General features: G+C 39.6%; 1 protein-coding gene across 2 annotated transcripts in view; it reads left to right on the top strand.

Moving 5' to 3' along the window:
• Positions 1 to 502: 502 nt before the first annotated feature.
• The window catches only part of scai (suppressor of cancer cell invasion), a 43,663-nt gene continuing 18,639 nt past the window's right edge, over positions 503 to 25,526 (top strand). Inside the window, exons 1-8 of one of the 2 annotated variants that reach the window (XM_044173046.1) lie at positions 503 to 1,829; positions 2,164 to 2,288; positions 13,057 to 13,152; positions 13,567 to 13,653; positions 15,729 to 15,827; positions 19,662 to 19,758; positions 23,534 to 23,632; positions 23,957 to 24,109. In XM_044173046.1, coding sequence (XP_044028981.1) covers positions 2,182 to 2,288; positions 13,057 to 13,152; positions 13,567 to 13,653; positions 15,729 to 15,827; positions 19,662 to 19,758; positions 23,534 to 23,632; positions 23,957 to 24,109 — 738 coding nt within the window. In that variant the 5' untranslated portion in view covers positions 503 to 1,829; positions 2,164 to 2,181. The remainder of the gene's footprint in view (positions 1,830 to 2,163; positions 2,289 to 13,056; positions 13,153 to 13,566; positions 13,654 to 15,728; positions 15,828 to 19,661; positions 19,759 to 23,533; positions 23,633 to 23,956; positions 24,110 to 25,526) is intronic. The other variant, XM_044173045.1, reaches the window with a different exon arrangement.

Raw genomic sequence — 25,526 nt, forward strand, 5'->3', positions numbered from 1 at the left:
TATACATTCATCTATACAGTATATATGTATATATTTTAGTTAAAATAAGATGAACTGCTAAGAAAAAATAGAAAATCTCAACACTGTATATTAGAGTAATTAAAATAACTTAGAGCCTTACTTACTTAGTTAAATCTATCGGGAAAAAGTATTTAGAAATTGAAGGATTAATCATCTCTGCGTCATCCAATTCATTTGAAAAACTGGAGGAATCTTTTTGGTTAAAATTTATGAATGAATATTAAGATTTATGAATTGCTCATGTAAAGGAGTCACATTTTATTTTGATTCAGTTTTGTAAATGTTCATGCTTGATTACTGCCAATAAAACTTGACTGCTGGAATTAAATTCATTCAAAATTCCGTGACAATCTTCAAAAAAGTTCATACACTTGAACACAGGACTGATCCCTGTTACGTATTCAGGCGTCCTGTCAGAGTGGAAGCTTTTATTTTGAAAATGTTGACCCGGAAGTAGCTAGCCAGCTATAGTGGCACGGAGCCAGCGGCTGTCCCCGCCCTGCCTCTTCCTGCCTTCCTGCCTGTCACAGGACAACAACCTTTCATACAGAGTAGCATTTAGGTTTCAACAGACGGGCTCGTTAGACAGCGGTCCAGTGTCAGTTACACGCAGTGAGATGCCAAGAAAGTCGCGCTTCACCGACAGAGCTCGTCGTGGCTTTTGCACTAATTTCTGAGGAGCGTCACTGTGGTACTTGTGTCCATCAACGTTAGGCGGCTGGCGAGGTAAGAAGAAATGTAGAGGTGCCGAGGTGATTAAAGCTGCTGCAGCCAGGTTATGTGACCTGTCTTTACTAACTGACACACATTAGCTACCACTGGCTATCTTCGTTATCCAGACATTGATATACAGATGTTTGTTTTATTGTGACATTAATGGAGTGGTGTCCTGACTTATATTTGACGGTGTTGGCGATGATAGAAGGCTGCTAACGGTAGATACAGAGCAATAGCTCTAGCTTACGGCCCAATTAAGCTTGGTCTCATTGGTAGCTAATTAGGTAGATTAATGTTAACCGAGTTAATTACTGTCAACATTAGTCTCCATCACAGCTGAGTTAGCCAATTACCGTTATTAAATATAGCTAATAATTAAGAAACAATACACCAGCAACCCCTGACCGATTTGTCGTGATGTTTTTATGCATATTTTTAGTGACATGCTTTTCAACAAACCTCTTTCAGTCAGACGTCTTGCATGTATTTATTTTGTCTTGTCGCGAAGGGCTCATTATTGGTTTTTTCCCCAATCATTGCGTCCGCAAACGTCATGTCATTGTCTTGTTAAAGATAACGTTACCTTTCTCTAAACCTGAATGACAGCTGTCGGATGTCTATAGACAAATATTAATTCCTGCATGGAAAATGTTTGCAGATTTTGTCAGTTTAGAGCAAAAGACCAATTTCTTACTGAGCTATACTTAATCCACGCAGGTGTTTACGAGCTTTCTTAATGATAACACGATAAGGAAGCTGAAGATTTTAGATGAGTGCATTCGTTTGCAGTGGCACACATGATGTACAGCAGCTAAGGTTATCCTGCAGACTTTCTCTGGCGACACTGACAGCTTCCCTCCATCATATACAGGCACACACTGACCCCTCATCTCCGAATGCTAATCAGTCATCTCCATGACAGAATAAACTTTACATTGGCTGCAAATGATTTTCATAAGGCTCAACATTAGCTGAACATTGTGACCAGACTGGGTGCTGCCTTGACCTGATTGCACATCCATCTTAGCAAACTGGAGGTTGCAGCCACTGCGAGAATGAAATCTGGGACAGCCCAGGTCAACCTAAAAAAGGTGACCATGTGACACATTTTCTCCATAGTTTCTTATTGCAATTCAAACTTAAGTAGGGCACCTGTAAGACACTCAGATATCTGCAACCCGCAACGTCTGTTTAGTGGCAACATTATGGATATAATAATAGATATCAGTAGGTTATTGTTACTGGTTGAAATGTATGTAGAAGTTTTAAAGTATTAACAAATCATAAGTTCACATTGGTACAAAATGGTACTCTGGTCTGGTTGCCACCGGTTCCAATATTTTAAACAATTTTTACCAGTATTTGTTTGTAATGCAGTGCTTATCCACAGTGTATATATGGTATTCATTTTTGTTTTGTAATCAGGTGTGAAAAGTCAGTGTCATGACTGGAGCTGAGACTGAGGATGATATTCCATTAGGCGAAAGGAAGACTGTCACAGATTTCTGCTATCTCCTGGACAAGTCCAAACAACTCTTCAATGGGCTACGGTCAGTTTTAACTTACTTTCTGGTCTCCTGTCTGCTGGACTGCATTTTGTAATCGAGCATTCACTTCCAGTGGCTAGTTGTGGGAAATCCATGCAATGCAATACAAGAATGACGTGTATCCAGCCCAGTATCCCTAGGACATATGTTCATATTGGATTGTGCAGCACATGATGTACGTCCAGTGCCAACGGTCAGTGCCAATACAGGAAGTAGTGTGCCCTTAATGCAGTGGTTCTCAAACTGCGAGGCAGGCCCCCTTGGGGGAGGGGCATGGATGACCAGGGGGGAAATATGGAGCGAAACTAAGTTGAATGAACATTTATTTCAATCGAATTCAAATGGGCTCCTTTTTATTTGTTGCTCCCCCAATGTTGTAAACGGATTGATAAGAATTCAATCCGTTTACGTGTGGTGGGAGGGGCATGAAGATTTTTGGCATCTGAGATGGGGGGGGGCATGACAGAAAAAGTTTGAGAAGCACTTCCTTAATGTAAGGGTGCGTAGAACATCTGACTTTCATGTGGGTATTTAAATTTTATACTTATACCCACTTGGTGCTTAATTTATCTGACCTGTATTATATTTTTTGCTTAGTTCTTCTATCCCTGTGTGCACTGACGTGACAGTGAGCAGCTGTAACAAAGAGTTTCCCCTCGGGGATCAATAAAGTATTTCTGATTTCTGAATGGAATTCACCCACTCATATCACAGCCTTAAGTTAAGGTTCACTTAAAAAAAAAAAAAAAAGGGCTCATTTTTTTTCTGGCGCAGATACTGATCTTATTTAACTTAAGCTTATTAAGGTGTAATTTAGTGCTGGCCGATAAATTGTATTTTCATCATCATCACAGTATGAAACACAAAGAATATGAAGAAAAATCATTTAATTTAGCGATGGGTATGGAAACCCATATGGGCCCCGGGGCTAAAGACTGTCGTATGTATTATTAGGCTGCAGCCTCTGCCCTGCTCTCTGACTACCATTAATTCGGGAAGCCTGATAACCAATTTCATAATAATGTGTTATTTACTAGATCCACACGATTATATTAACACAAGAAACAGCATTCACGTTTTCAGGTTTGTTTGTTGTTGTTGTTGAATAACTTCTGATTTCATAAACCTCCACCCACTAGATATTATAGAAGGCATTATTTTAAAATGTTAGCATTGAGTGTAGTGAGGGGTTTTGCAGAAAGACTGACTCTTGTTTGAAACAGTCTCTGCATTTTGAGCTCAAACTCTCCTTTGCAACACCTGTGTGTTGGTAAGGAGCAGAAACCAGTTATTATGTGAATTTAGTTCCATCAATAAATTTTTCTTTGCCCACTAAAGCACCCATCAAACCCTGTACCTAGTTCTGACTTGTCCCCCCTAAAATGTAATAAACATTTACTGATGATAAATATCCACACAATGGAAATTAATTTAAAGATGGACAACATGTCTGCGTCAGTGAGATGAACTGACTCGTACTATTTCTGACTACTTTCCTCATCTGGTAATTGAAACCTTTTTTTTTTTTTTTTTGTGATTTATGTAATTGAAGCAATTAGCAGCTGAGCATCACTGACCTAGTTACATCATTTGTGATTGGTCGTAGATTGATTGATGCTATACTGTCACAGTAGCATGATACAGACACTGTAGCATGTATCGCTTAATAAAGGCAACACCAAAAATATGTATCGATAATAAGCCTCAAAGGGGCTCCAAAATTATGTAGCGTTAACACATTAATTGGTACAAAAGATGTAGAGGGATTGCACTCAACTTTGGGATATCAGAAATAATCAATATTTATACTAAATAAGACAACTTAACTTGCATTAAATACACCTCAGAGCACCTCCCTTTAAAAAAGGGAAAAGGAATCAGGTCAGTTAATTAATTCAGTCTCAGTTCTGGTGGTTGCTACTAAGTTCTTGACTCGTGTACAGTGACCGTAATACTTTACACACACAAACCACATAATCAAGTTATTTATAAATGAAAGGTTTATTAAACTACACACACAACTAATAACTTCTAAACATAAAAATGAGTGAATAAATGCAATGAATACAGCGATGGAAAAACTAATAAATGCATTGATGAATAACAGACAATTAATGACTGAATGAAGACCACCGAATACCAGATAAATCAGATGAAATCTTGGTAAGATGTATTCATTTGTGGAAACACAGGAGACACCAAGTGGGTGAAAACTTTGACCTTAACCAGTAAAATTCACTAAAGGCACCATTCAGCCGCTGAGAGGTAGCACAAGTGAAATACTCAATTCAATATCATTTCTATGGTGATGGGAGATCCTACTTATGACCTAACGTTTCTTTATTACTCTTAGTAATCTATAGCATTAACTCCAATATCAAGTAAAGGTGGAACCGTGGTGGTTCAGATGCCCCAGGGAGAAGTTGCTCTGGAGGGGGCCAGCTCTCTGGACTCTCAGGCATCCTCAGTAGGGCTGAACGATATGCAAAAAAAAAAAATCATATTGCAATTATTTTGACAGAGAAGGGATTGCGATATGACTCAATTTAAGTGGGAATGGTAATTTTTGCATTTAATTTTCACTGAAAAAAGAAAATGATGATGATGGGATTTTTGCTGGGGTCTGTACCAAACAAGCATGCTCCCTTCCGTCTGGAGAATAGGATTTGTAGGCCGGGGCATCACTGTAGCACCACAATGCTTCATTTATAATGGTATGTTGTGACACATTTTACCTTTCAAAATTCTCCTGCAATTCAGCTACTGCAATGTGGATATTGCACTTGGCCGTATTGCGATTTCGATAATATTTCGATCACTTGTTCAGCCCTAATCCCCAGGTGCGCTCAGTCCCACATGGCGACTTGGCTTGAGTTGGCTGTCTCTCTCAGCAGCAGTAGGTGATTTGTTAACAGGGGGGGATGGCCCAATCTGCTGTAGAGATTATTGATAAACTATTATGAATTATTCAATTTTGACAGAGCGTTGCTATTTTAACCGCCGCAGCTTTTCTAGCTTTTACGGCACTGGTTTAGCGGCCCAGGAAACTCACAGACCAATTACATGCGTTGTAAATCATCTCATGTGATGTTACTCAGCCAATCAAATTTTTGCATAACCATTGCGAGTTGAGATACACACAAATATACATGTCAGTGTCCCTTGTATCACAGGAATGTGTATTTGCTTTCTCCCCCCTGAGAGGGATGAAAAGAGGAGGGACCACAGACACACACATGCACCCTGGCATTTCAACTTGCAATTTGTCTTATTGCAAGCTATGATCAATTCACTTGTTATACAAATGTTATGCTGTTTTTATCTCTGCAAAGAGTCTAAACACATGGGCAGAATCTTTTCCAGATTAAACGGATCTGTGTAAACAGTCCCGGTTAGTTCAGGGTCGGTTGTCCCTGCATCAAAAACAGCATGTTTACCCAAAGCTTCACATTCTTCCTACAGTGCATCCAGAAAGTATTTACAGCGCTTCACTTTTTCCACATTTTGTTATGTTACAGCCTTATTCCAAAATGGACTAAATTCATTATTTTCCTCAAAATTCTACAAACAATACCCCATAATGACAATGTGAAAGAAGTTTGTTTGAAATCTTTGCAAATGTATTCAAAAACGAAAAAGAAAAATCACATGTACATAAGTATTCACAGCCTTTGCTCAATACTTTGTTGAAGCACCTTTGGCACAAATTACAGCTTCAAGTCTTTTTGAGTACGATGCTACAAGCTTGGCACACCTATTTTTGGGCAGTTTGTCCCATTCACGGCGCACAGCCATGTTCAGATCTCTCCAGTGATGTTCAAGTCTAATTCAATTCAATTTTATTTATATAGCGCCAATTCCTATAGAGCAGGTCTAGACCGTACTCTTTATAATATCACTCTTTATAAAAGTCTGGGCTCTGGCTGGGCCACTCGGGGACATTCACAGAGTCCCGTAGCCACTCCTTTGAGATCTTGGCTGTGTGCTTAGGGTCGTTGTCCTGATGGGAGATGAACCTTCGCCCCAGTCTGAGGTCCAGAGCGCTCTGGAGCAGGTTTTCATCAAGGATGTCTCTGTACATTGCTGCATTCATCTTTCCCTCGATCCTGACTCCCAGTTCCTGCCGCTGAAAAACCTGGTTGCCTGGTTTCCTCCAGACATGACGCTTGCCATTCAGGCCAAAGAGTTCAAGCTTTGTTTCATCAGACCAGAAAATTTAGTTTCTCATGAGAGTCCTTCAGGTGCCTTTTGGCAAACTCCAGGCGGGCTGTCATGTGCCTTTTACTGAGGAGCGGCTTCCGTCTGGCCCCTCCACCATGCAGGCCTGATTGGTGGTGTGCTGCAGAGATGGTTGTTCTTCTGGAAGGTTCTTCTCTCTCCACAGAGAACCACTGGAGCTCTGAGTGACCATTGGGTTCTTGGTCAACTCCCTGACTAAGGCCCTTCTCCCCCGATCGCTCAGTTTGGCCGGGCGGCCGGCTCTAGGAAGAGTCCTGGTGGTTCCAAACTGCTTCCATCTACAGATGATGGAGGCCGCTGTGCTCATTGGGACCTTCAATGCTGCAGAAATGTTTCTGTACCCTTCCCCAGATCTGTGCCTCGATACAGTCCTGTCTCAGAGGTCTACAGACAAGTCCTTGGACTTCATGGCTTGGTTTGTGCTCTGACATGCGCTGTTAACTGTGGGACCTTTTATAGACCGATGTGTGCCTTTCCAAATCATGTCCAATCAACTGAATTTACCACAGGTGGACTCCAGTCAAGCTGTAGAAACATCTCAAGGATGATCAGTGGAAACAGGAAGCACCTGAGCTCAGCTTTGAGTGTCATGGCAAAGGCTGTGAATACTTATGTACATGTGATTTTTTTTTTTTCCCGTTTTTTATTTTTAATACATTTGCAAAGATTTCAAACAAACTTCTATCACATTGTCATTATGGGCTATTGTTTGTAGAATTTTGAGGAAAATAATTAATTTAATCCATTTTGGAATAAGGCTGTAAAATAACAAAGTGGAAAACGTGAAGCGCTGTGAATACTTTCCAGATTCACTGTATATGGTTAATTAAACATATATTAATTAATGTTCATTTCAATTCTTCATTGCAAAGTCAGTTTCTTTGTTCCTTGTTTCATGAGTTCACAGTGCTGTGTGCTTCCATTGTGGGAGTATTCGGTGTTAAGTGAGGTCTGTCCTGTCAGAAATTGGTCAGTTGTCACTTAACTTTCCATTAGTGTCATACTTGAGTGCTGGCAGGGCGAAATCAGGAAAGGTTCACTCATTTCTCAATGAAAGGCGTAAAATTGTTCCCCATCATTATCATCATCACGCTACAACACTGCCATCAATTTTCTATTGGCATGACATTGTCAACATTGAATAATAACAGTAACAAAAAATCAATACTATAATATTTCCATCATTCATGGACTCCTGTTGGTGGATTAATTTGTAGTTCCATTTCCAATGTCGCCATTTTGAGTCTTGAATAATGTCCATTTTTCCTGTATTTTTATTTTTTTATTTTATTTTTTTGGGGGTGTGTGTGCGTGTGTTTCTTCTACTCTGAGAATGTCAGTTTTTTTCCATTTAGAAGATTTCTTCAAAATGACTAGCTGTTGGTCCTGTGTCCAGGAAGCTACCTTTTCCCAATTCCTTATAATAGCTTTTTTACTTGCTATTAATAGTATTTTAATATAATTATCTATGGCTTCTTAGTGTCGTACAGCTCACAGGGACTTCATATCCTAGTATTTGTTTAAGCACTTTACATACCATTTCCCAAAATAAAATTACTCACTGACATTTCCAAAAAAATATGCGAGAGATTTTCATCAAGGGATTGCCACTCTCTCAAACATATGTGATGTTTATGTAACTGCTTACTTTTGGCCTTGGGTGTGATTTTTAAAAAACTATTTTTCCAGTAAAATTCCTTCCATTTTCCATCACTTTTTGTCCATCACTACTGATATCTCAATATTAAGCTCTCTTTCTTGAGAATTTATCATTAGTGATCAATCTTTGATTTAATGGCAAAATGTTCTTTTCTTCTTTTCTTCTATCTTACTTTCCTTATATTACAGAATGGATCCCACAGTTCTCATTCCGAGTTTTCATTTCTTTCTTGTACTAAACCCTTAGTCTGTAGAATTCATGTGTCCTCCTGTCAGATATTTTCAGACTTTCAAAGCATACCAAGCTGTGGTCCCTTTTGCTGCCCGTTGTTAAGATCTCAGGTCATATTGAGCTGGTCTAAAGTTATTCTCAAAAACTTTCCATTTTAGTACACTTAATCTTCCTGTGTCTTACAATTTTTAGTATTTTGAACCATAAATTAAACTATACACATCTTAACATGCCATGACAGTGATTCCTATACAGACAGAGACATGTATAAAGGACACTATGGGGTATTTTACTGATGGTATCCGACCGATACTGGATCTTTGAGGCAGATACTAATATTGCTATTTGGGAAAGAAAAAACAATGTATGGTCAATGGTAATTTTTTTTATTATTTTTTTTAAACATAAACCCATAGCATAAACAAACAATCTTGATACAAATCCCTTAGATGTGTTTTGTAAAGAACTGTGACAAAGATACAGGCTGAGCGGGACATTTTACAGTGTAAAAATCAACTTGTCAGTATTCTCTGATGGACAGACTGTTAAGGTGACACAGAGTGCATTTCCATCCACCGGCTTTTCTGTGCGTTTTCAATTTGCACACAGCAAAACCTGAGGGTAAACACCAGAAATTCAATAAAGTCGAAATAACACAAAAATGTTGTGGAGTGGTTGGTGTATCAGTGAAAATATAATGCAACAAGGTGCAATAGAAACAGACTTAGTGAATAAATCATGACTTACATGAAGCGCTTGACTTAAACGTCACTCAAACTTCCACTGGAGATACACGAAAAATAGCGGCAGATGAAAACATCAGATTCGTGTGGAGCAATGAGGAAACTGTAACCTTCCTCAAATTAATACATGAACATCGAAAACAGAAATGTCATATTTTCATCATGCTTTCCACATGGTTTTACCACCGTTTGAGGTTTGACTGGAGCTCTAATGACGTCATCTCATTGTGTCCTCTTCTTCTGCAATGGTTTAATGGGACTGACTGTAAAATTACCACCACCAACTGTTTGTCTCCACGAACCAATGAACTCATTCCCATAACAGTAGTGGATGGAATCACACACTAATTCAGTTTCTTGCCAATTTTATGTAAATTCGGTCAAAATTTACGCTACATTTGGGTGGAAAGTTGACTACTGTTTCTTAATAACCTCAAACTTAGTTTGACATTTCTGTACTGCAATTTCTTGGTACTTATCGACAGACATATACACCAATATCAATATATCTGCAATAAGCTAATATCGGCTGAAATGTGGGCCTGGTCGATTTATCAGTCTAGCTCTATGTGCTGTGCAAGATGTATAATCATGCCATCTATGGCTCAAGTTAATTCAGACATGCACAATTGAACGCTTCAACAACCTTATTGGGTAGCTTACTGACATATCTATGAAAACTTAGTTCACACCTGTCAATTGCATTTATTTGTGGGGAGTTTTGTTTTTCAGTGTTAAAAACTGAAACTATAGCTTTTAATTTGAACAGATAACCTTACCTGTCAGCATTAATATAGTAAAGAGTTACTTACCAAGTGTGGTCATTTTGTTTCATTAAAGTTCAGTGAGCTTATGCAATGAATTTAAGCTTCATTAATTTATTTATTATAAAATATGTTTACTCTTGCCTCTGTTTCAGGAAATGGTCTCGATTTTAAAAATTTTTTTAGAACTTTAAAATGTCTTTAATGTCTGTGTTTGCTGGTCAGGGATGTGTTGAATATTTAATTGGAACTATTGAAATTCCAGTTAATCTACCATATACTTGCACATTACTGTGGCTCTTCATAACACTGATGAATCACTTTACCTGCTGAGAGAGCAGCAGGTTGTAAGGGCGTGATTAGAGAGTGGAGGAGAGACACCTTTTCTCAGTTAAATCGGTGTAGCTCTGTCTTCTCTTTGTAGCTTTAGGAAAGCTTGAATTTTAATATTGTTTTTCTTCAGTTAAAGGACTAAGATTACTCAAAAATAAACTTTGCTGCTGACACTGATTCCAGCACAGAAAACAAATTGGAGCAAAGGGAATGGTTTTATCTCGGCTGGAGCCTGCAGAATAAATAACAGGTTTGCTTCTAACTTGAAACTCTATCAATGTTCTTATGCACCATGCTTTCTAAAAGGGTTCCCTGGATGCTCCTACCAGAATCGAATTTAAGTCCTCACATTGCCTCTTAAATAACTGACATTTGGATGAACTGGCATTTTGGTTGTTTTTGTTGTGATATTGTAACAGTGGATATCACAACAAGCTCAGAAAGACTGTAGAGTCCAAACAGACAGATTGGACATCTGGAGTAGCAGGAGCCTCAGAGAAAGGGCCAGGCTCTTGAGCTAGACTAATAGATGGATGCATAAAATGATTAATTGATTAGATAGATAAACTGCTCCCTGTTTTTTATCCTGTCACTTTCATTTAGTTACATTCTGTTTGCTGAGAGTGACACACTGAGTTTGTGGTGTATTAGTCAGAACTGATGCGTTCTCGTCATATTTGAATCACCGACAGAATGACTTCATCATCAGCTCAAAGCACCCATTTTAAATGGCTCACAAATTCAACTGAAATAGCGAAACACCATTTGTGACAGTTTTATGTAATTTAGATCGTTCATAATTAGCTACAATAATCACAGCTTACACTTTCTTACACTGATCACTGGGCTAACATGTTTAACAGCAAAACAACACTGCATTATCAGCCTTAAATGTAAATCCAGCTGGCTGTTGCATCCTTCCCTGTAGCGACCATAAAATGTGACAGTCTTGAGGTCGTCTTCTGAAGCACACTAATGCCATGAATTGATGTATAGAAATGGAACGAAGGACTTTGTATAGATTGTATTGAAGTTTAATAAAATGGGAATTGGTAAAGATTTTTTTTCTTTCTTTAAAATTTGCTTATTAGATAATTCTTGTGTGTGTGTGCGTATATCTGTCTATCTCCAAGTTAATGAAATATATAAATCATAAAAATATGACAGAAGTAGTTACATAATTGTTTTAATAACTGGGCAGACCCATAATTAATATTATTAATATTAGTGCCTTTGTGGATTTGATTAGTTGATCAACAGAAAATTACTTAACAATTTTCATAATCTGTTAGTAGTTAAGTCTTTTTATCAAGCAAAAACATTCACTGGATCCAACTTCTCAAATGTGAGTATTTACTACTTTTCTCTGTTTTGGTGTCATTGTGAACCGATTATCTTTCAGGTTTCGTCAGGCAAAACAAGCTATTTGAAGCTGTCATCCTGGGCTTTTGGAAACTGTGATGGACATTTTCACAATTGATTGATTCATTAAAAAAATTCAAATAAAAATGTAAAGACAATGTGACAAGTTAAAGGGATCGCTTATAGTAATGAACCTACAGAGAATTATCAGCTGAATCTGCAGCTTCCATCTGCTTTACAGAGCTTTATAGTGAGTTTCAACTGATTGTTTAGCTGTCCAGTCCACAACTTTACGGTTTTGGTTCACTCTCACCGCTCTCATAGTGTTGTTTTCGCCTGCAGCAGGCAGCTGTTTTCAGCGGAAAAAGCTCTCAGCACTAAACAGCAGACAGACACATTAGAGACTTGCTGGTGAACATAGTGGAGCATTTAGCCACTAAAGAGCCAGATATTTCCCTCAGGAGTTGGTAGAGCCCAACAGCAGAACTAAAGGGGAGTGAATACTGGACATACATTTGCCACTTGGACACAAACACCAATCCAAAGAATTGCTAATGTTCTCTCTACAACTGGATGTGTAAATAAGCAATTCTTTATCAACATATCAACTTAAAAGGTGATGATATGTCATTGTTGTGTTCAAAACTTGTTTCTGCTGCTCAAAAAAATTATTGCAGGTTTAAGTACTAGAGAACATAGATTGTTTTGGTAACTATAGGCTTTTCTAGTAAAACACTTAAGCTATTTAACTCAGTGGGCAGGCACCATGAGTAAACTTTTAGAACTTTGAATACTTCAGTTGTCAGTGAGGGACATAGCCACTCTCAGTCTTAATGCAGAGCTGTTTTGGTGGTAAGTTTTGTCTTGTGAAGTTCTCCTGTCCATGTGTCAAGTAGCATGTTACCTACTGACGTTCTGAATTGGAAATTGGGAATGGAACTGGGAATTGGTTCTTGAGTTCTACAAAGGGTAAAATGGACATTAGACTTCTCCCATCTGTCTCTGTAGAATAATCTGTAGGTCATAAAGCAAAGTAATTAAAGTATGAGTCCAAAGATCTATTTGTACCAGTGTTGAACACAAATGTGCAGCAAATGTGTTGTATTTGAAAGCATTCCCTTTTTATGTACAAATTTATTGCATAAGTGTGCTTCACTTGAAAGAAGTAAAGGGTCAGGTCACTTCCTTGGACATTCCAAACTACACACCCATTCACTGTGATCTTGTGTAAAGTGTCAGGAAAAAAAGTCTGAAAACCCTGTAGACCCTGAGGAACTAAAGCACCATGACTGCTAACAACTGTATTTCCCAAAATGTTTGACTTCTCCTTTAATTGCAGTCTGATTGTTTGTAGAGCTGAGAGCATTTAAAGATGTTATGTATGTGACTGTTTCTCTTTTTTTCTCCTCCTCTGACCTTTATTTTGCTCTTTGCTGCAGAGACCTTCCTCAGTATGGACACAAGCAGTGGCAGTCCTACTTTGGACGGACATTTGATGTCTACACTAAGCTGTGGAAATTCCAGCAGCAGCACAGGTTATTTCCTTCTCTTACTAGTTCACATTGTTCACAAGTTAGAATAGGTGGATGAAGAGTCAAATGGAGGGTGGAGTTATTATTCAGCAGTCACATTTTTAGTTGAATTAATTCATCAGCAAGACTGAAGAAAAATTGTGAATATTGCGTGTGATTCCTCCATGTAGTAAAAGTAAAAGCCTAGATGGGTTTACAAAAAATACAGCACTGTTAAACTTGTTAGGACTAGTGTCCGCCATATTCCCATCAATTATGATGCCAATTAATCTAAATGGGGCCAAATTGTGACACAGAATATGTTTCTTAGTTCATTAACACAAAGACAGATGCACGTGTAATACGTGTTCTGTCACACTCTGGTTGAAATATTTCATTGTCTAGTGCTCAGTATTATATGTTTTAATTTATTGACAGGCAGGTTCTGGACAGTCGGTATGGCTTGAAGAGATGGCAGATTGGGGAAGTTGCATCTAAAATTGGACAGCTTTACTACCATTACTAGTAAGTCAAACTATGTCTCGGCCACACACCACTGTCTCACTGTTGTCTGTTTTTAAACAGTTATTGATAATAGAGAAAAGGTCAATAGGTGGGGCAGCCAGGGGGGTGTAGGAACAAAAATACCTTAATTCAGTAGTGTAACTGAACAATTTATTCTCTAATCATCCATTACTGTAAATTATATAGAATTAAAACAAATATTAAAAAACATGGCACAAATTTTTAAGGCAAAACATTTGTGTGGGATAAAGTGAAACGCGCATAAGTTTCACTTTATCCCACACCAGTGACAGATGGCAGCGGAAATGCGACAAGAAATGCAGCAGTGCGATGGCAAAGACAGAAAAGACGAACACTGCTAGCTGGCAAACATGGATGCAAACAATGCAGAATTAAAACATTTTGATGTGGCAGGAAAGTATGTTTGTCAGGCGTCAAGGATACCCAATGCAATCCTCATGCAAGAGCCACTAGTAGGAACAGATTTGTTCTATGTGGCATTCACCAATTTTCTCATACTTAGAATCTTCTATTAGGTACAAATTAAATTTACGGTGGTCCAGACCTGTCGTACAAGTCATCTACAGTCTGCCTTTCTCCACAGGGGAAAATACACTCATTTGACATAAGAATCATAATGCCTTAATCTTAATGAACTTAAATATGATACCAACATTAACTAAAATAAACATAACAAAATTAATATGATCTTCACCATATTATCATTATCATGTCTTGCTAATTTACTGAGAGATTTTTTTAGATTTTATGATTTTATAATTGGCATGCTTTGGCACAGGAACTTATACAATTCAGTAGTTAGAAAAATTCTCTCACTTCGACAGCTGCCTCAGGGTCTTTTGCACCCGACAGTATACATCACCTTTGGCTATGACATTCACATGTCTAATTTCTATTTTCACATCCCCTTGATCTCCTCTCATATTAGTCATGGACTGCTTTGCTTTAGAAAGATTGTTTTTAGCATCTAACTTTATATAAAACCATTCCTTCTTCATTTCTGTCACCCTACAGCGCTGCTTTGATGACACGTTGTTGGCAGCTGAATTATTAATATTTTCTAATTATTCCAGGTCCTAACACCATGAAATTCTTCTTTTTACTCTTTGGTAACATTTTTGTGAATGAAACTTGCCCAGAAACAGAGGGGGACAAGTCGCCTTACATGGCAATTTTAGGCGTGTCAATTATGCTAATGATGAAATCTCACAAATGTTTACTTCCTCATGAACAAGTGGCATTCATCAGGCTCAGGCTGAAACGAGCAATTTAAGACAAGTTTGTGCAGTTAAGAGAGTTTGGTGAATCTGACTGGGAACACTCGTACTACGAAACCTCACAGAAAAAAGTAAGAGATTTAGTATAGAATACGAAAATGTTGCTTGAGGCCCATTGTGTTCGGTGAGAAACACTGAGGCCCCTATTTGCGAAGCTGTAGGTCATTAGCGCTCAAATTGTGTAGGCGTCTCAAGGCGCAGCAGCTATTTTGGTTCATATATGTGCAGCAGCGCAAAGCGCAAAAGGGCTGGATGTAGGTGCATATAGATCTGAGGGTGTGGTGATTAATAAATACACTCTCAGCCAGTCACATCACTGGTCTCGTAGCTGAGCCAATCACAGTGACGTATTATAACATGCTCAACAAATGGAAAGACGCTTCATTAGGAAATCATATTGTTCTCTGGAAGGCACAGAGCAGCACGAAATAATGCAGAGCCTTTTTAACTGCAAGTTGTTGGGAATGTGCTGCCAGTTAATGGAAACATGTGATTGACCCATGGAGGACTCAACACATTTCCAGAATTTAATATTGATTTGTCTAACTTTTGTCTTACTGCAAAAATCTAAATAACAAAATAGGAGAATTTTTAAAGAACAGTCTAACTAAAATGTAAATTTATGGCTATATTTGATACATTTTTCACTTAAAATTTATAGATTTCATGTAACTGAATAAAATGTTTTCAGGGGTATTGAAATGCTATGAATGAATTGAAATGTGCTCCGCACCACAGATAGTAATACAACTTCTACTTTCTAATCTTGATTGTTAGCCTTCGTACCTCAGAAACAAGTTACCTGAATGAGGCCTTTTCATTCTACTCGGCCATCCGTCAGCGCTCCTACTACTTTCAGGTCAACAAAGAGGACAGGTACGTTTTTTTCTTAAAATAATGTGAGTTGCAATTTCAGAAAGTAAATGCCTTTGCTTGGTATGTAATAAATTGCTTTTAGGGTTTTTGTGTTTTTTTTTTTTTTAAAGATTTCTTTTGTTTTCAGCCGTTTTAAAAATGGAGCCAAATGCCACTTTTCTCATTACGTATATTATGTGCAGCAAATGTAAAGGTTTTGTTTAAAGGATAAGACTGGCGATATTCTATATTTTTGTTATTGTCAACGAATCCCATAAAAAGACTGTCTCTCAATACTTTCTGACTTACCTATTCTGTCGGTGGCTTTCAGCCGCAAGCTCATTTGTGATGTAAATCTTTAAAAACATGTCGTGAATTTAATTTCTTTTTTGAAAAACAATTTCCTAAAGCAGCCACTGTGGTTAATCAAACATTAATCAAACTGGAGGAAATATTGCATTAGTTGGGGACTATTTTCAGCCACGGATTAATCTACATTTGGTGCTTATCATGGCACACTAGTCACAAATCCAGTGTTAGTTTGAAAGGGGGCTGGCCGGAGTGATAAAGGGAGACTTTTCGAAACAGGTGCAGGACCGGAGTGGGGAGAAATGTTTTCTGTGTTTTTCTGTGTGCTGCAACGGAGAAGACTATGCTAAACAGTATTGGACCACGGAGAACGACCTGACCGATTGACGGGCATTAGATCAGTGCAGGGGCAATGAGGCAACAGGTAGACTAATACATCTTACCTTTAGCATTGCAGCCGAACATTCAGCTCTGGAGATTCATATATGCACGGGCGGCCAAGCCCTGGAAGCCCCAGACACGAGTGTTAGTACTCCAAGTAATAGCAGAAGTCCCCAGGGTTGTTTGCCATGACATATTTTTTAGATAGGTGCATACAGCTTATGGGTGGACAAGTTGCTCAGTCTGAGTACCATTGCAAACAGAGTTTTAGGTGGTTAAAAAATAAATATTATATTGCTTGATGTTAGGGGATTGCTTTGTAGGTAGCATCGCTGTAATTAAAGTTACTTTGATTTTATTCTGTTTCCTGATGGGGTAGGTAGAGTGGTTGTGCTGCTGATGTAGGTCTTGTGATTTGGAATTACTGCAGATTTTTATAAGGTTGATGGTCTTAAACTGAACAATAAACAGAAATTGCCCTACCTACAGCATTGCTATTTTCGTGTAGCATTAAAGTTGCGATGGCTACTGATTCAGTTGATGTTCCACTGTCGGTCAGTGGGCTGACTAGGGAGTGGTTCAGGAGGCTGAAGAAGGATCAGCTTATTGCTGTGGCTGAGGAAGTTCCGCTGGAAAAGGACATGACCAAGCCAGCAACAGCAGCCTGTTTGATTTCATGTACTACAGTTAGAGGTAATGTGGTCAGAACAGGATAAAGAAAAGGATATTGAGCTCCAACGACAGGAGAACGAAAAAGAGAGGGCCCATCTGGAGAAGTTGGCCAGGTTAGAGGTTGAGAAAGCTGCTGTAATTGGACACAAGGGTGAGCAGAGGATTCATGCCATCTTTTGATGAAAGCGCTGTTGACATATTCTTTGAAATGTTTGAGAAGGTGGCTATTGAAAGTGTATGGCCCAATGAAAAGTGGCCATTGTTGGTTCAAAGTGTGCTTACTGGGAAAGCACAGAGAGCAGTGGCAGCTTTGAACAGTCGTGTGGGTCTTGAGTATGATGCTCCTGAGAGAAGCTGTATTAGAAGCTTACTGTAGCGTACCAGAGGCCTACAGGCGACAGTTCCGTGATTTAAGATGGCAGCAGAAGCTGAATCATACTTGGATCTGTGGCGAGGACAAGAAATGGCAGAGATGAACCCTCACTTCCCATCACATCAACCTTGGCCAGGAGATACATTTCAACCCTCAGGTCGAAATCCCACTCACGTGACGGAGCTTCGGTACCACTGGTGTTACAAATTGGGCCATAAGAAAAGTCAGTGTCCAAACTTTAATGACAGGCAGGGTCCAGCTAAGTCAGTTTGGATTAGTGTCAGTAGGAAGGGAGGTTGTAGATGACCTCCGTGGCTATGAGGGCTTCATTTCTAAAGGGGCAGTCACTATACTTAGAGACATGGGAGACAAACAGACCCTCCTCCGAAAAGGTGTGGTGGAACTGCAGACTTCCTCCTTCACTGGGCAGTTTGCTGTAGTGCGAGGGGTAGGTGGCGTGAGCTGAGACAATTGGAAGAAGGTCTTCATTGCATGTCCATGCCCAGGCCAAAAGGGAAGTGCAGAAACATGGTGAGGTCCATGAGCCTGCAGAGCGGGAAAGCCAGAAGGACTCCTACATTGACCTGGTAAACATAGTTTTCACAGTTGGAAGATCTTCCTAAGAGAAATATAGAGGGGCAAGAAAGGTAGATGGCTGCTGATGTTCAAGGGCCGCATGATCAGTTGGAACCTGGTTTTGCTGGTCCATACAGTATTGAGGAAGGTTGGGGACCTGAATTACATCTTAAGCACTCCTGATAGGAGGTTGAAAACCAGATTGTGCCACATCAATGCGTTGAAGGCAGAGGAGGGTCGAGAAGTAGAGTTTGTTGAGGAGGAAGAGTTGAGTTCTTGTTACCCAGAGACGTCCTCATCTCCTCCAGACATTGTGAGCGCCAGGTTTTAGAACACCCAGGCTCAAGCTGTGCTTGAGGAAAACTTCATCTGACAGAAGCTCAGAGGCAGGAAGTGATTCATTTAGTTGATTCTTACCCCATGTTATGTAGAGATGTTCCTGGGAGAACCAATAGAGCAGTGTATGATGTCGATGTTGGCGATGTCATCCCTATAAAACAGCACCATTATCGTTATCCTCATAAAAATAACAGTCCAGGAGAAGATTAACTATATGCTGCAGATTTGGGTCATTGAGCCAGGTACTGTCAGCTGGCTCAAGTGGTGTTGGCAGCCCAGGAAGGAAAGGGAGAGTTTTGCGTGGAAAGTCCAACAATGTGACCAAAGCCGATGCTTTCGCTATTCCTTGTCTTGCAACAGAGAAGGACCATTGAGTTTCCCCCCTTTTCCCTGCAAAGTTTTGTTTCAAGTTATTGTCCGCATGTTTAATGTCTACAAATTAACTATCAGTGGAGCACCAACACTAAACAGTGTCGGACCACAGAGAGCTGACCAAGTGATGGGCATCAGATCAGTGCTGGGACAGCGAGGCAACAGGTAGGCCCTTACCTTTAGCGTGGCAGCCGAAAGCTCATCTCTGAAGATTCATATTTGCAAGGGCGGCCAAGTAGTGGAAGCGCCAAACATGAGTGTTAGCATATAAGGAATAGCATCAAGTCCCCAGTGTTGTGTTTGCCTTGACAGTGCTCTAGTGAGTATTTGGGGCAGCAGGACGGTGTGAGTGGGATTGAGTCCAAATAAACTACAGTATGTGTGTTCATGGTAATGAAGGAACATGTCACCCAGTGCAACAATCTGGCTCATTGATGTGTTTTAATAGTTTTTGGACAACAATGGAACTCTATGGTACAGAGGAAGAAAATATATCAGACCTTGGATACATACATAATACTTGTTAGTAGAATCAATTCTTTGTTGGTTTTGTCGAGGGATTTGTTGACAAAAAGAAGATAGAATATCATCAGATATACTCTTTAAATTCCTCAACCGCAGACACTGGCAAGCAAACTAAGATGATTAGTTGTACGCAAAAAACACAAACTATGCTAATTGTAATCCTCAGATTGAAAAGTGAACCACTATGTCCTCAGTAGTCTTAATGAACAAGGTTTGAAATGTGTGCCCATCTTTTAATGTGTTTTTTTTTTTTTTTTTTTTTTTTTTTTCTTTACAAGTTCATATTGTGTTCTCTTGTCTTTTATCAGGCCAGAATTAGTAGTGAAGAAACTTCGATATTATGCTCGCTACATAGTCGTCTGTTTACTGCTGAACAAGATGGACCTAGTCAAAGTTTTGGTGAAGGTATGGAAGTTTTTTTTAATTTTTTTTTTATTAGAGCATGCTGAGTGATCAAAACCTTGTTACTTGTGCAATCCTGGTTTTCTGAGGAGCATGAAAACACCCTCTGCACCCATGTACCTCATGTCGCATTCATAGCATTAATTTCAGCATCTCACTATGATATATGGAGACACTGGTACACCACTCAAGCTTATCTGACAGACCACCACCACCTCTCACATAAAAGTAAGAGAATGGGATTTCTTTAGGAAGTTTTGTTATAGTGACAAAGTTATGCTTAAATTAGACCCTGGAAAAGATTTTCCTGCACAGGGCTCTAGACTAATGGCGTCCAGTCATCCCTGGGATGATAGAAAACGTGTTTGGGATGAACAGAGATCTTCCCCGGGACGAAAGGGATTTTTGTATGTATGTATGTATCTATGTATCTATGTATGTATAACTATTGCTTAGCAAATGACAAACTGAATCGATCGCTGAGTACAACGGAGCACATCTTCTCATGCTGTTACTATAGTTATTATCACTGGCTGGCTACTCAGCACGAGATCTATGAAAAATATGAAGATTCTGAAATGTTCCTGCGGTACCGGTCCATCTAACCCCTCAGCCACAAAGGGTTTGCTGGCAGAACCTTGCAAATATGTTGCGCTGGTGCCAGAAAAAGCACATCATTTGATTGAAACAGTTTAGCCAGCTGCTTGCTACTAGTTAGCTAACTTTAGCCAGGCGCTACAATGCTACATTGTGAACAGCAAATCCGGGTTGAAATCGGCAGGTGGAAAGCTTGTTAGCTGTTAGCAGCCAGTGGGCAGCAGAGTTCTACAGTATGTTTACAGCTACAGTTTACAGGTGCCCACAGGGCAAGCCGCTTCGTATGATTTGAGAGAGCAGGTCCTTGCGTGGTGGCTTCACTCATCGGCTAGTGAGGACCAAGTGAAAGTAGGTTCAGACATTTCTCCCTAACTCTGGGGAATTGAGGCAAGTGAAAGAAATGCATTCACTGTAGGGGTAAAATGGTGTAATTCACAGTGTAGTAGATACCTCAGTCTTGGGGTCACAGTTCAGCACATTTTCGGTACGGTGGGATAAACAAAAGAAATGCAGAAGAGAAACGTTTTTCATGGTGGCTTAGTTGTCATAATTATTTTGAGCATTTTATGCCTACATTTATCTATTTTTTATAGATGACAACAGGGAGATGTCAGAAAGTGGGGGGGGGACTGACTGCAACAAACCACACACAAACCTGGGAAGTTACCGTTCATGGTTGGTTCCCTAACCCCTAGGCCACCAGGGCCATTGGGCATAAATCCTACTGTACAAATTAGAGCACTGAACCATCTGTATATTCTCAAGTATGAAATAAAAAAACCTACCTACATTAAGACAATGAACAATTAAGACCTTCATTTAAATTGACCTTTAGAGCCATCAGTGCACTGGTCCATTCATCGGTGCACAGAGCAACCGCTGGTGCAGTGGTTAATACCTGTACGACTACAGCTGCTGCTTATACAGAGCTGGCGCAAGGGACTGACGGACTGTTGCACATGCTCAAACATTACAACGGTGCTTAGGCCCTGTAAAAGACACATTCTGGTGATTGTTACAGTGGCCCTGAGAGCTCAACGCACTGCAATTTAAGAAAAGATATGCAAATAGACAAAACACAACCAAATTAAGAAAACATAAGTGGAGTGACCGCAGGGGCCGAGGGGTCGACCGCCCCAGGGTCTCCGTATTTCTTCATATAGTGACCAGGGCCGGCGCTTTTATTTACCTCAAGTGCAGAAGGTAACGCGCCTTTATTTGAAGCAGGCTTGTGTTAGAGGGTGACATTTGCATTTTGGAACATAAAACAGCAAACTTTACAAACTACTCAGTCCAGCACTAGGCATGATTGGAAATGTGTGTCGTCACTACAATATTTTAGTACGAAGCCTTGTTTTGATCCACTCCCGTTTACCGTTGGTGTTTTGTTTGTTTTTTATATTTAGCTAGGCGCTAAATAAGACGGTGTAGTCCCTCATTCGTCCAGGAGTGTTCTATTGTAGAAAAGGTTTCAGTCATAGCCATCATGGAAACAATTAGGTCAGTTTCAGGTGAAACTAGCTAATCAACAGATACTCAGGTAGATTCCTTCCTGAGGGCAGGGCTTATGTAACACAGAGTAGCTTAAATTTCTAGTTCCCGTCCCAATTTCACAATTGAGAATGACTTCCAGATGGGAGCCGAAACATCTTGATTATGAAAACAGTGTCCAGATGACTACGACTGAAACCTTTTCTACGCTAGGCGCTAAATGTTGTGTGTTGAGCGGGACATAAGCACTGACAAAGACAAAGTGGTTGGCAGGTTTGCCACCATGAAGGAGAGGAGTATGAAGTCTTAAAATAGGACCATGATATATACAAAGTTCGTTAACCTTTTTGGATTATTTTGTTCTATGGAGGATGGTGTAATACATAAATGGACTAATGATAGCCTACACTAAGCTAGGCCTACAGCAGGCTGAGCAGGAACAACAGTTGGTGAGTGAAACATCCATAATTACTTTATTAATTTAAATTGTGGTTATGAAGAAATCAGTCAGAATGTTAGATTAATCTGTTGTTTAACTCTATGTTTACCACATCTCGGCACCTGTCTGCGTCACTGCCTGTGGTGCTGTCTATTTTATATTTGAATAGTGATGTTGTAGTGATGTAGACCCCTAAAAGCTAATCTTTTTAGAGAGGCTAGGTGGACTGGTTATATTAAGCTTTGAGAATGAACGAGCAAAGAAGTTGAACCTAGAGCGGTGCATAAAACTCACAGAAAGAGTACAACTCTTTTTAAAAAAAAAAATAAAAAATTGTAACTCACTTTCCAGATGAGTGTCAGCAGCCACTGCTATGCCTAGCATCATAGCGTTATGTGTGAACACTATATGCGGTGTGTAAAAACGTTTGTCTTTCCTTTGCTTTAACATTAGATAAGATAATATAAAACTTAATTTATCCCGAGGGAATTGTTGTGCAGCAGTTGCAATATAAACCTGGAAGAGTGCAAATATATATGTATAATATGTGTGTTTATGGCTGCATAACGTGTTGTTGTGCTGTAACGTTAGCCTAATAATGCTTGTTGCACCCTACACGGTGTCCATAGACTTCTCATTTATTGTTGGTCATTTTTGTTGAATTGTTTTGTCCTCTTTTCTGGTTTTAAAGGGCATATATTTAAATAGTCCTTGTATTGTGTTGTAGACCGCCATTTCTGTTTTGTGTTATTCCCATGTAAGAAAGGCATGGTACTGACAGTGCACCTGGCTCTCTAAGCCTGTCGCTGTCTATCGGTGGTGGTGCTGAACCATTAATCGATGCATGCTGTCTTCGGTGCTGAAACAAAGTGGCTTCACTGTATGTTTTCTTAAACATAGGCTTGCTTGGCTCAATAATTGACAATTTGTGTTTATGGATAGGATATATCAGCTATTTTACAGTTGTGAATTTTAAAATGAGGCCCCTTGAGAATGCTCCGCCCCCTCTGTGCTGAGAGTCTAGCTCTGCCCCTGCATCTGACAGTCTGAATATGGGAAATGAAGGAAGAATTGTCCTCTTCTTTCTCATGTGACAACAGAAACTCGTCTTCCACTGTCTCCACTTCCTCATGATGACCCAGCATGTGCGGCTCTTTGGCAAGAGTGCAAGTAGTGAGAAAAAGTGATTATTTGTATATGTAAATTTGCATGACCGCATTTGGAACTTCATGCCTGTCTGCTTACCTGCAGGAGTTATCTGAGGAAATCGAAGATTACACACAGCGATTCAACACAGAGGACCAATTGGAATGGAACCTGGTTCTGCAGGAAGTGGCAGCTTTTGTAGAGGTAACCATCCCTCCAAATGTAACATAACTATTTTATTATCCATCATGCATGTTACAAATTTGTTTGATTAGATTGTCCTGAGGTCCACTGAGTTCTTGATGTATCTTATAAAAAGATAATAAAAACCCATAATTGTGTGGTCTGTAACAGGGCAAGACAAATTGAGGGTTGAAGTTAGATACTGAATTTAAAACATTAATGCAACATTTCATCTTCCTGGACTGACAGCCAGGTAAATAAAGAAGTCCCTTTTGTGAGTTGTCCACAGCCTGGTACATTGGATCAGTTGTGGCTCACTGGTGTTTCTCTCCATTTGTAAAACAGGCAGATCCAGTGGTAGTTCTGAATGACAACAATTCTGTCGTCGTCACCAGCAATCGGCTACAGGAGGGAAGTGTACCTCCACTGGAACAAGGCATGGTGGTTGGGCAGCTTGTCCTTGCAGATGCACTAATCATCGGCAACTGTAACAACCAGGTTTTAACCCACTAATTCTAATTCACAGTTCCTAACACTTCATACACAATCATTCTTATTGTTGAAAACTTGTTTCAAGCAAACATTATCAAACACTGAACACCTTTTCAATATAGAACATATAAGTATTAACTACAGCTCTGTTGTCTGTGACGTTTCATCTTATATTGTTCTTGAATAATAGTTTCACTACTGTATGGACGAAGTATGTCAGTTGTGTAAACCAATTGTTGATAGATATGCATGTCCTAGTAGATTCATGATGCATGTCATGTACTGGTCCACAAAGTGTTATGTCCTGTCCTGTTTCTAGTCATTTTAGAACATAATAACAGCAATACGTGATTTTATATTACATAATTTACTGACATTTTCTTATACAGGATAGAGACACTGAGCCTCATGCAAGCACTACTCGTATAAACAGATTCGTTCTTAAGCTGCTGGCACGAGTGATTTAAGAGAACTTGGCGTATTTACCAATTTTCTTCTATTTAGAATTTTCTCTGTACTGTCCTACGAGTCACATACAGATAGTGTGGATTTCTCCACAGGTGTAAAAACACTTGTTTAAATGTGTTACATGTGAGCACATATGTGACATCAACTAAAAATAAAAATAATTTTTCAAATTTAATGTCAAAATTAAAGCTGCAAGCAGCGTTGAACAGGCCCTCGCGTCCATGCACGCCTTGTGTGCAACAGCCCTGGTCTTGTCACCGGAAGCCAGCTGACACGGCTCTGAATATTGGACACTACACTTAAGTTAACGTGTAATTTGGAAAACATCTAACAATGTGTGGTCGAGTTAACACAGTTACTTTTTTCAGAACATTGAGCCTGTTACCACAGTTACTTTTTTCAGAACATTGAGCCTGTTACCACAGTTACTTTTCTGGAACATCGAAATGTGCCACATTGCCAACGCCGTTTGATGAAACCTCAAAAGCTTTGCAATTTAGCATCACAACGGTCTTTAGATTACACTGCCCAAAAGTCAATCAGATTAATTCTCTAGGAGCAGTTCAACATCAAAGAATCGCTAAACTTCGCCGCATCACTGTGGCAACACTGTTTGAGGAAACTTGGCGTGTGCCAAGTTTTGTGGGTTTTCCACTATCCTTAGCCGTTTTGAAGGCTAAAAGTCATTAGGGGGTGCTATAGAGCCGACGTGCCACCCCTAAGCCCAAAAGTGAGCTCAAATTGTAGTATTTACCAGTTCAAGCCTGGGCGCAAGGTTTCGTGAATTTTGAGTTTTATTGTGATCTATGCTTGATACACGGCAACACTGTGTGATTGGTGTGTGTTCTCTAGCACCACGTAGTGGATGCAGGAAGTGATAATGCACTCACGCAGTGCCCGATCTTGAAGGATGGTCTTGAAGAATCAGAGCGGTGTCAGAGGCAGTGTAAGTTGG

Source organism: Siniperca chuatsi, linkage group LG18 (assembly GCF_020085105.1).
Source record: "Siniperca chuatsi isolate FFG_IHB_CAS linkage group LG18, ASM2008510v1, whole genome shotgun sequence".
Classification (NCBI taxonomy): Eukaryota; Metazoa; Chordata; class Actinopteri; order Centrarchiformes; family Sinipercidae; genus Siniperca; species Siniperca chuatsi.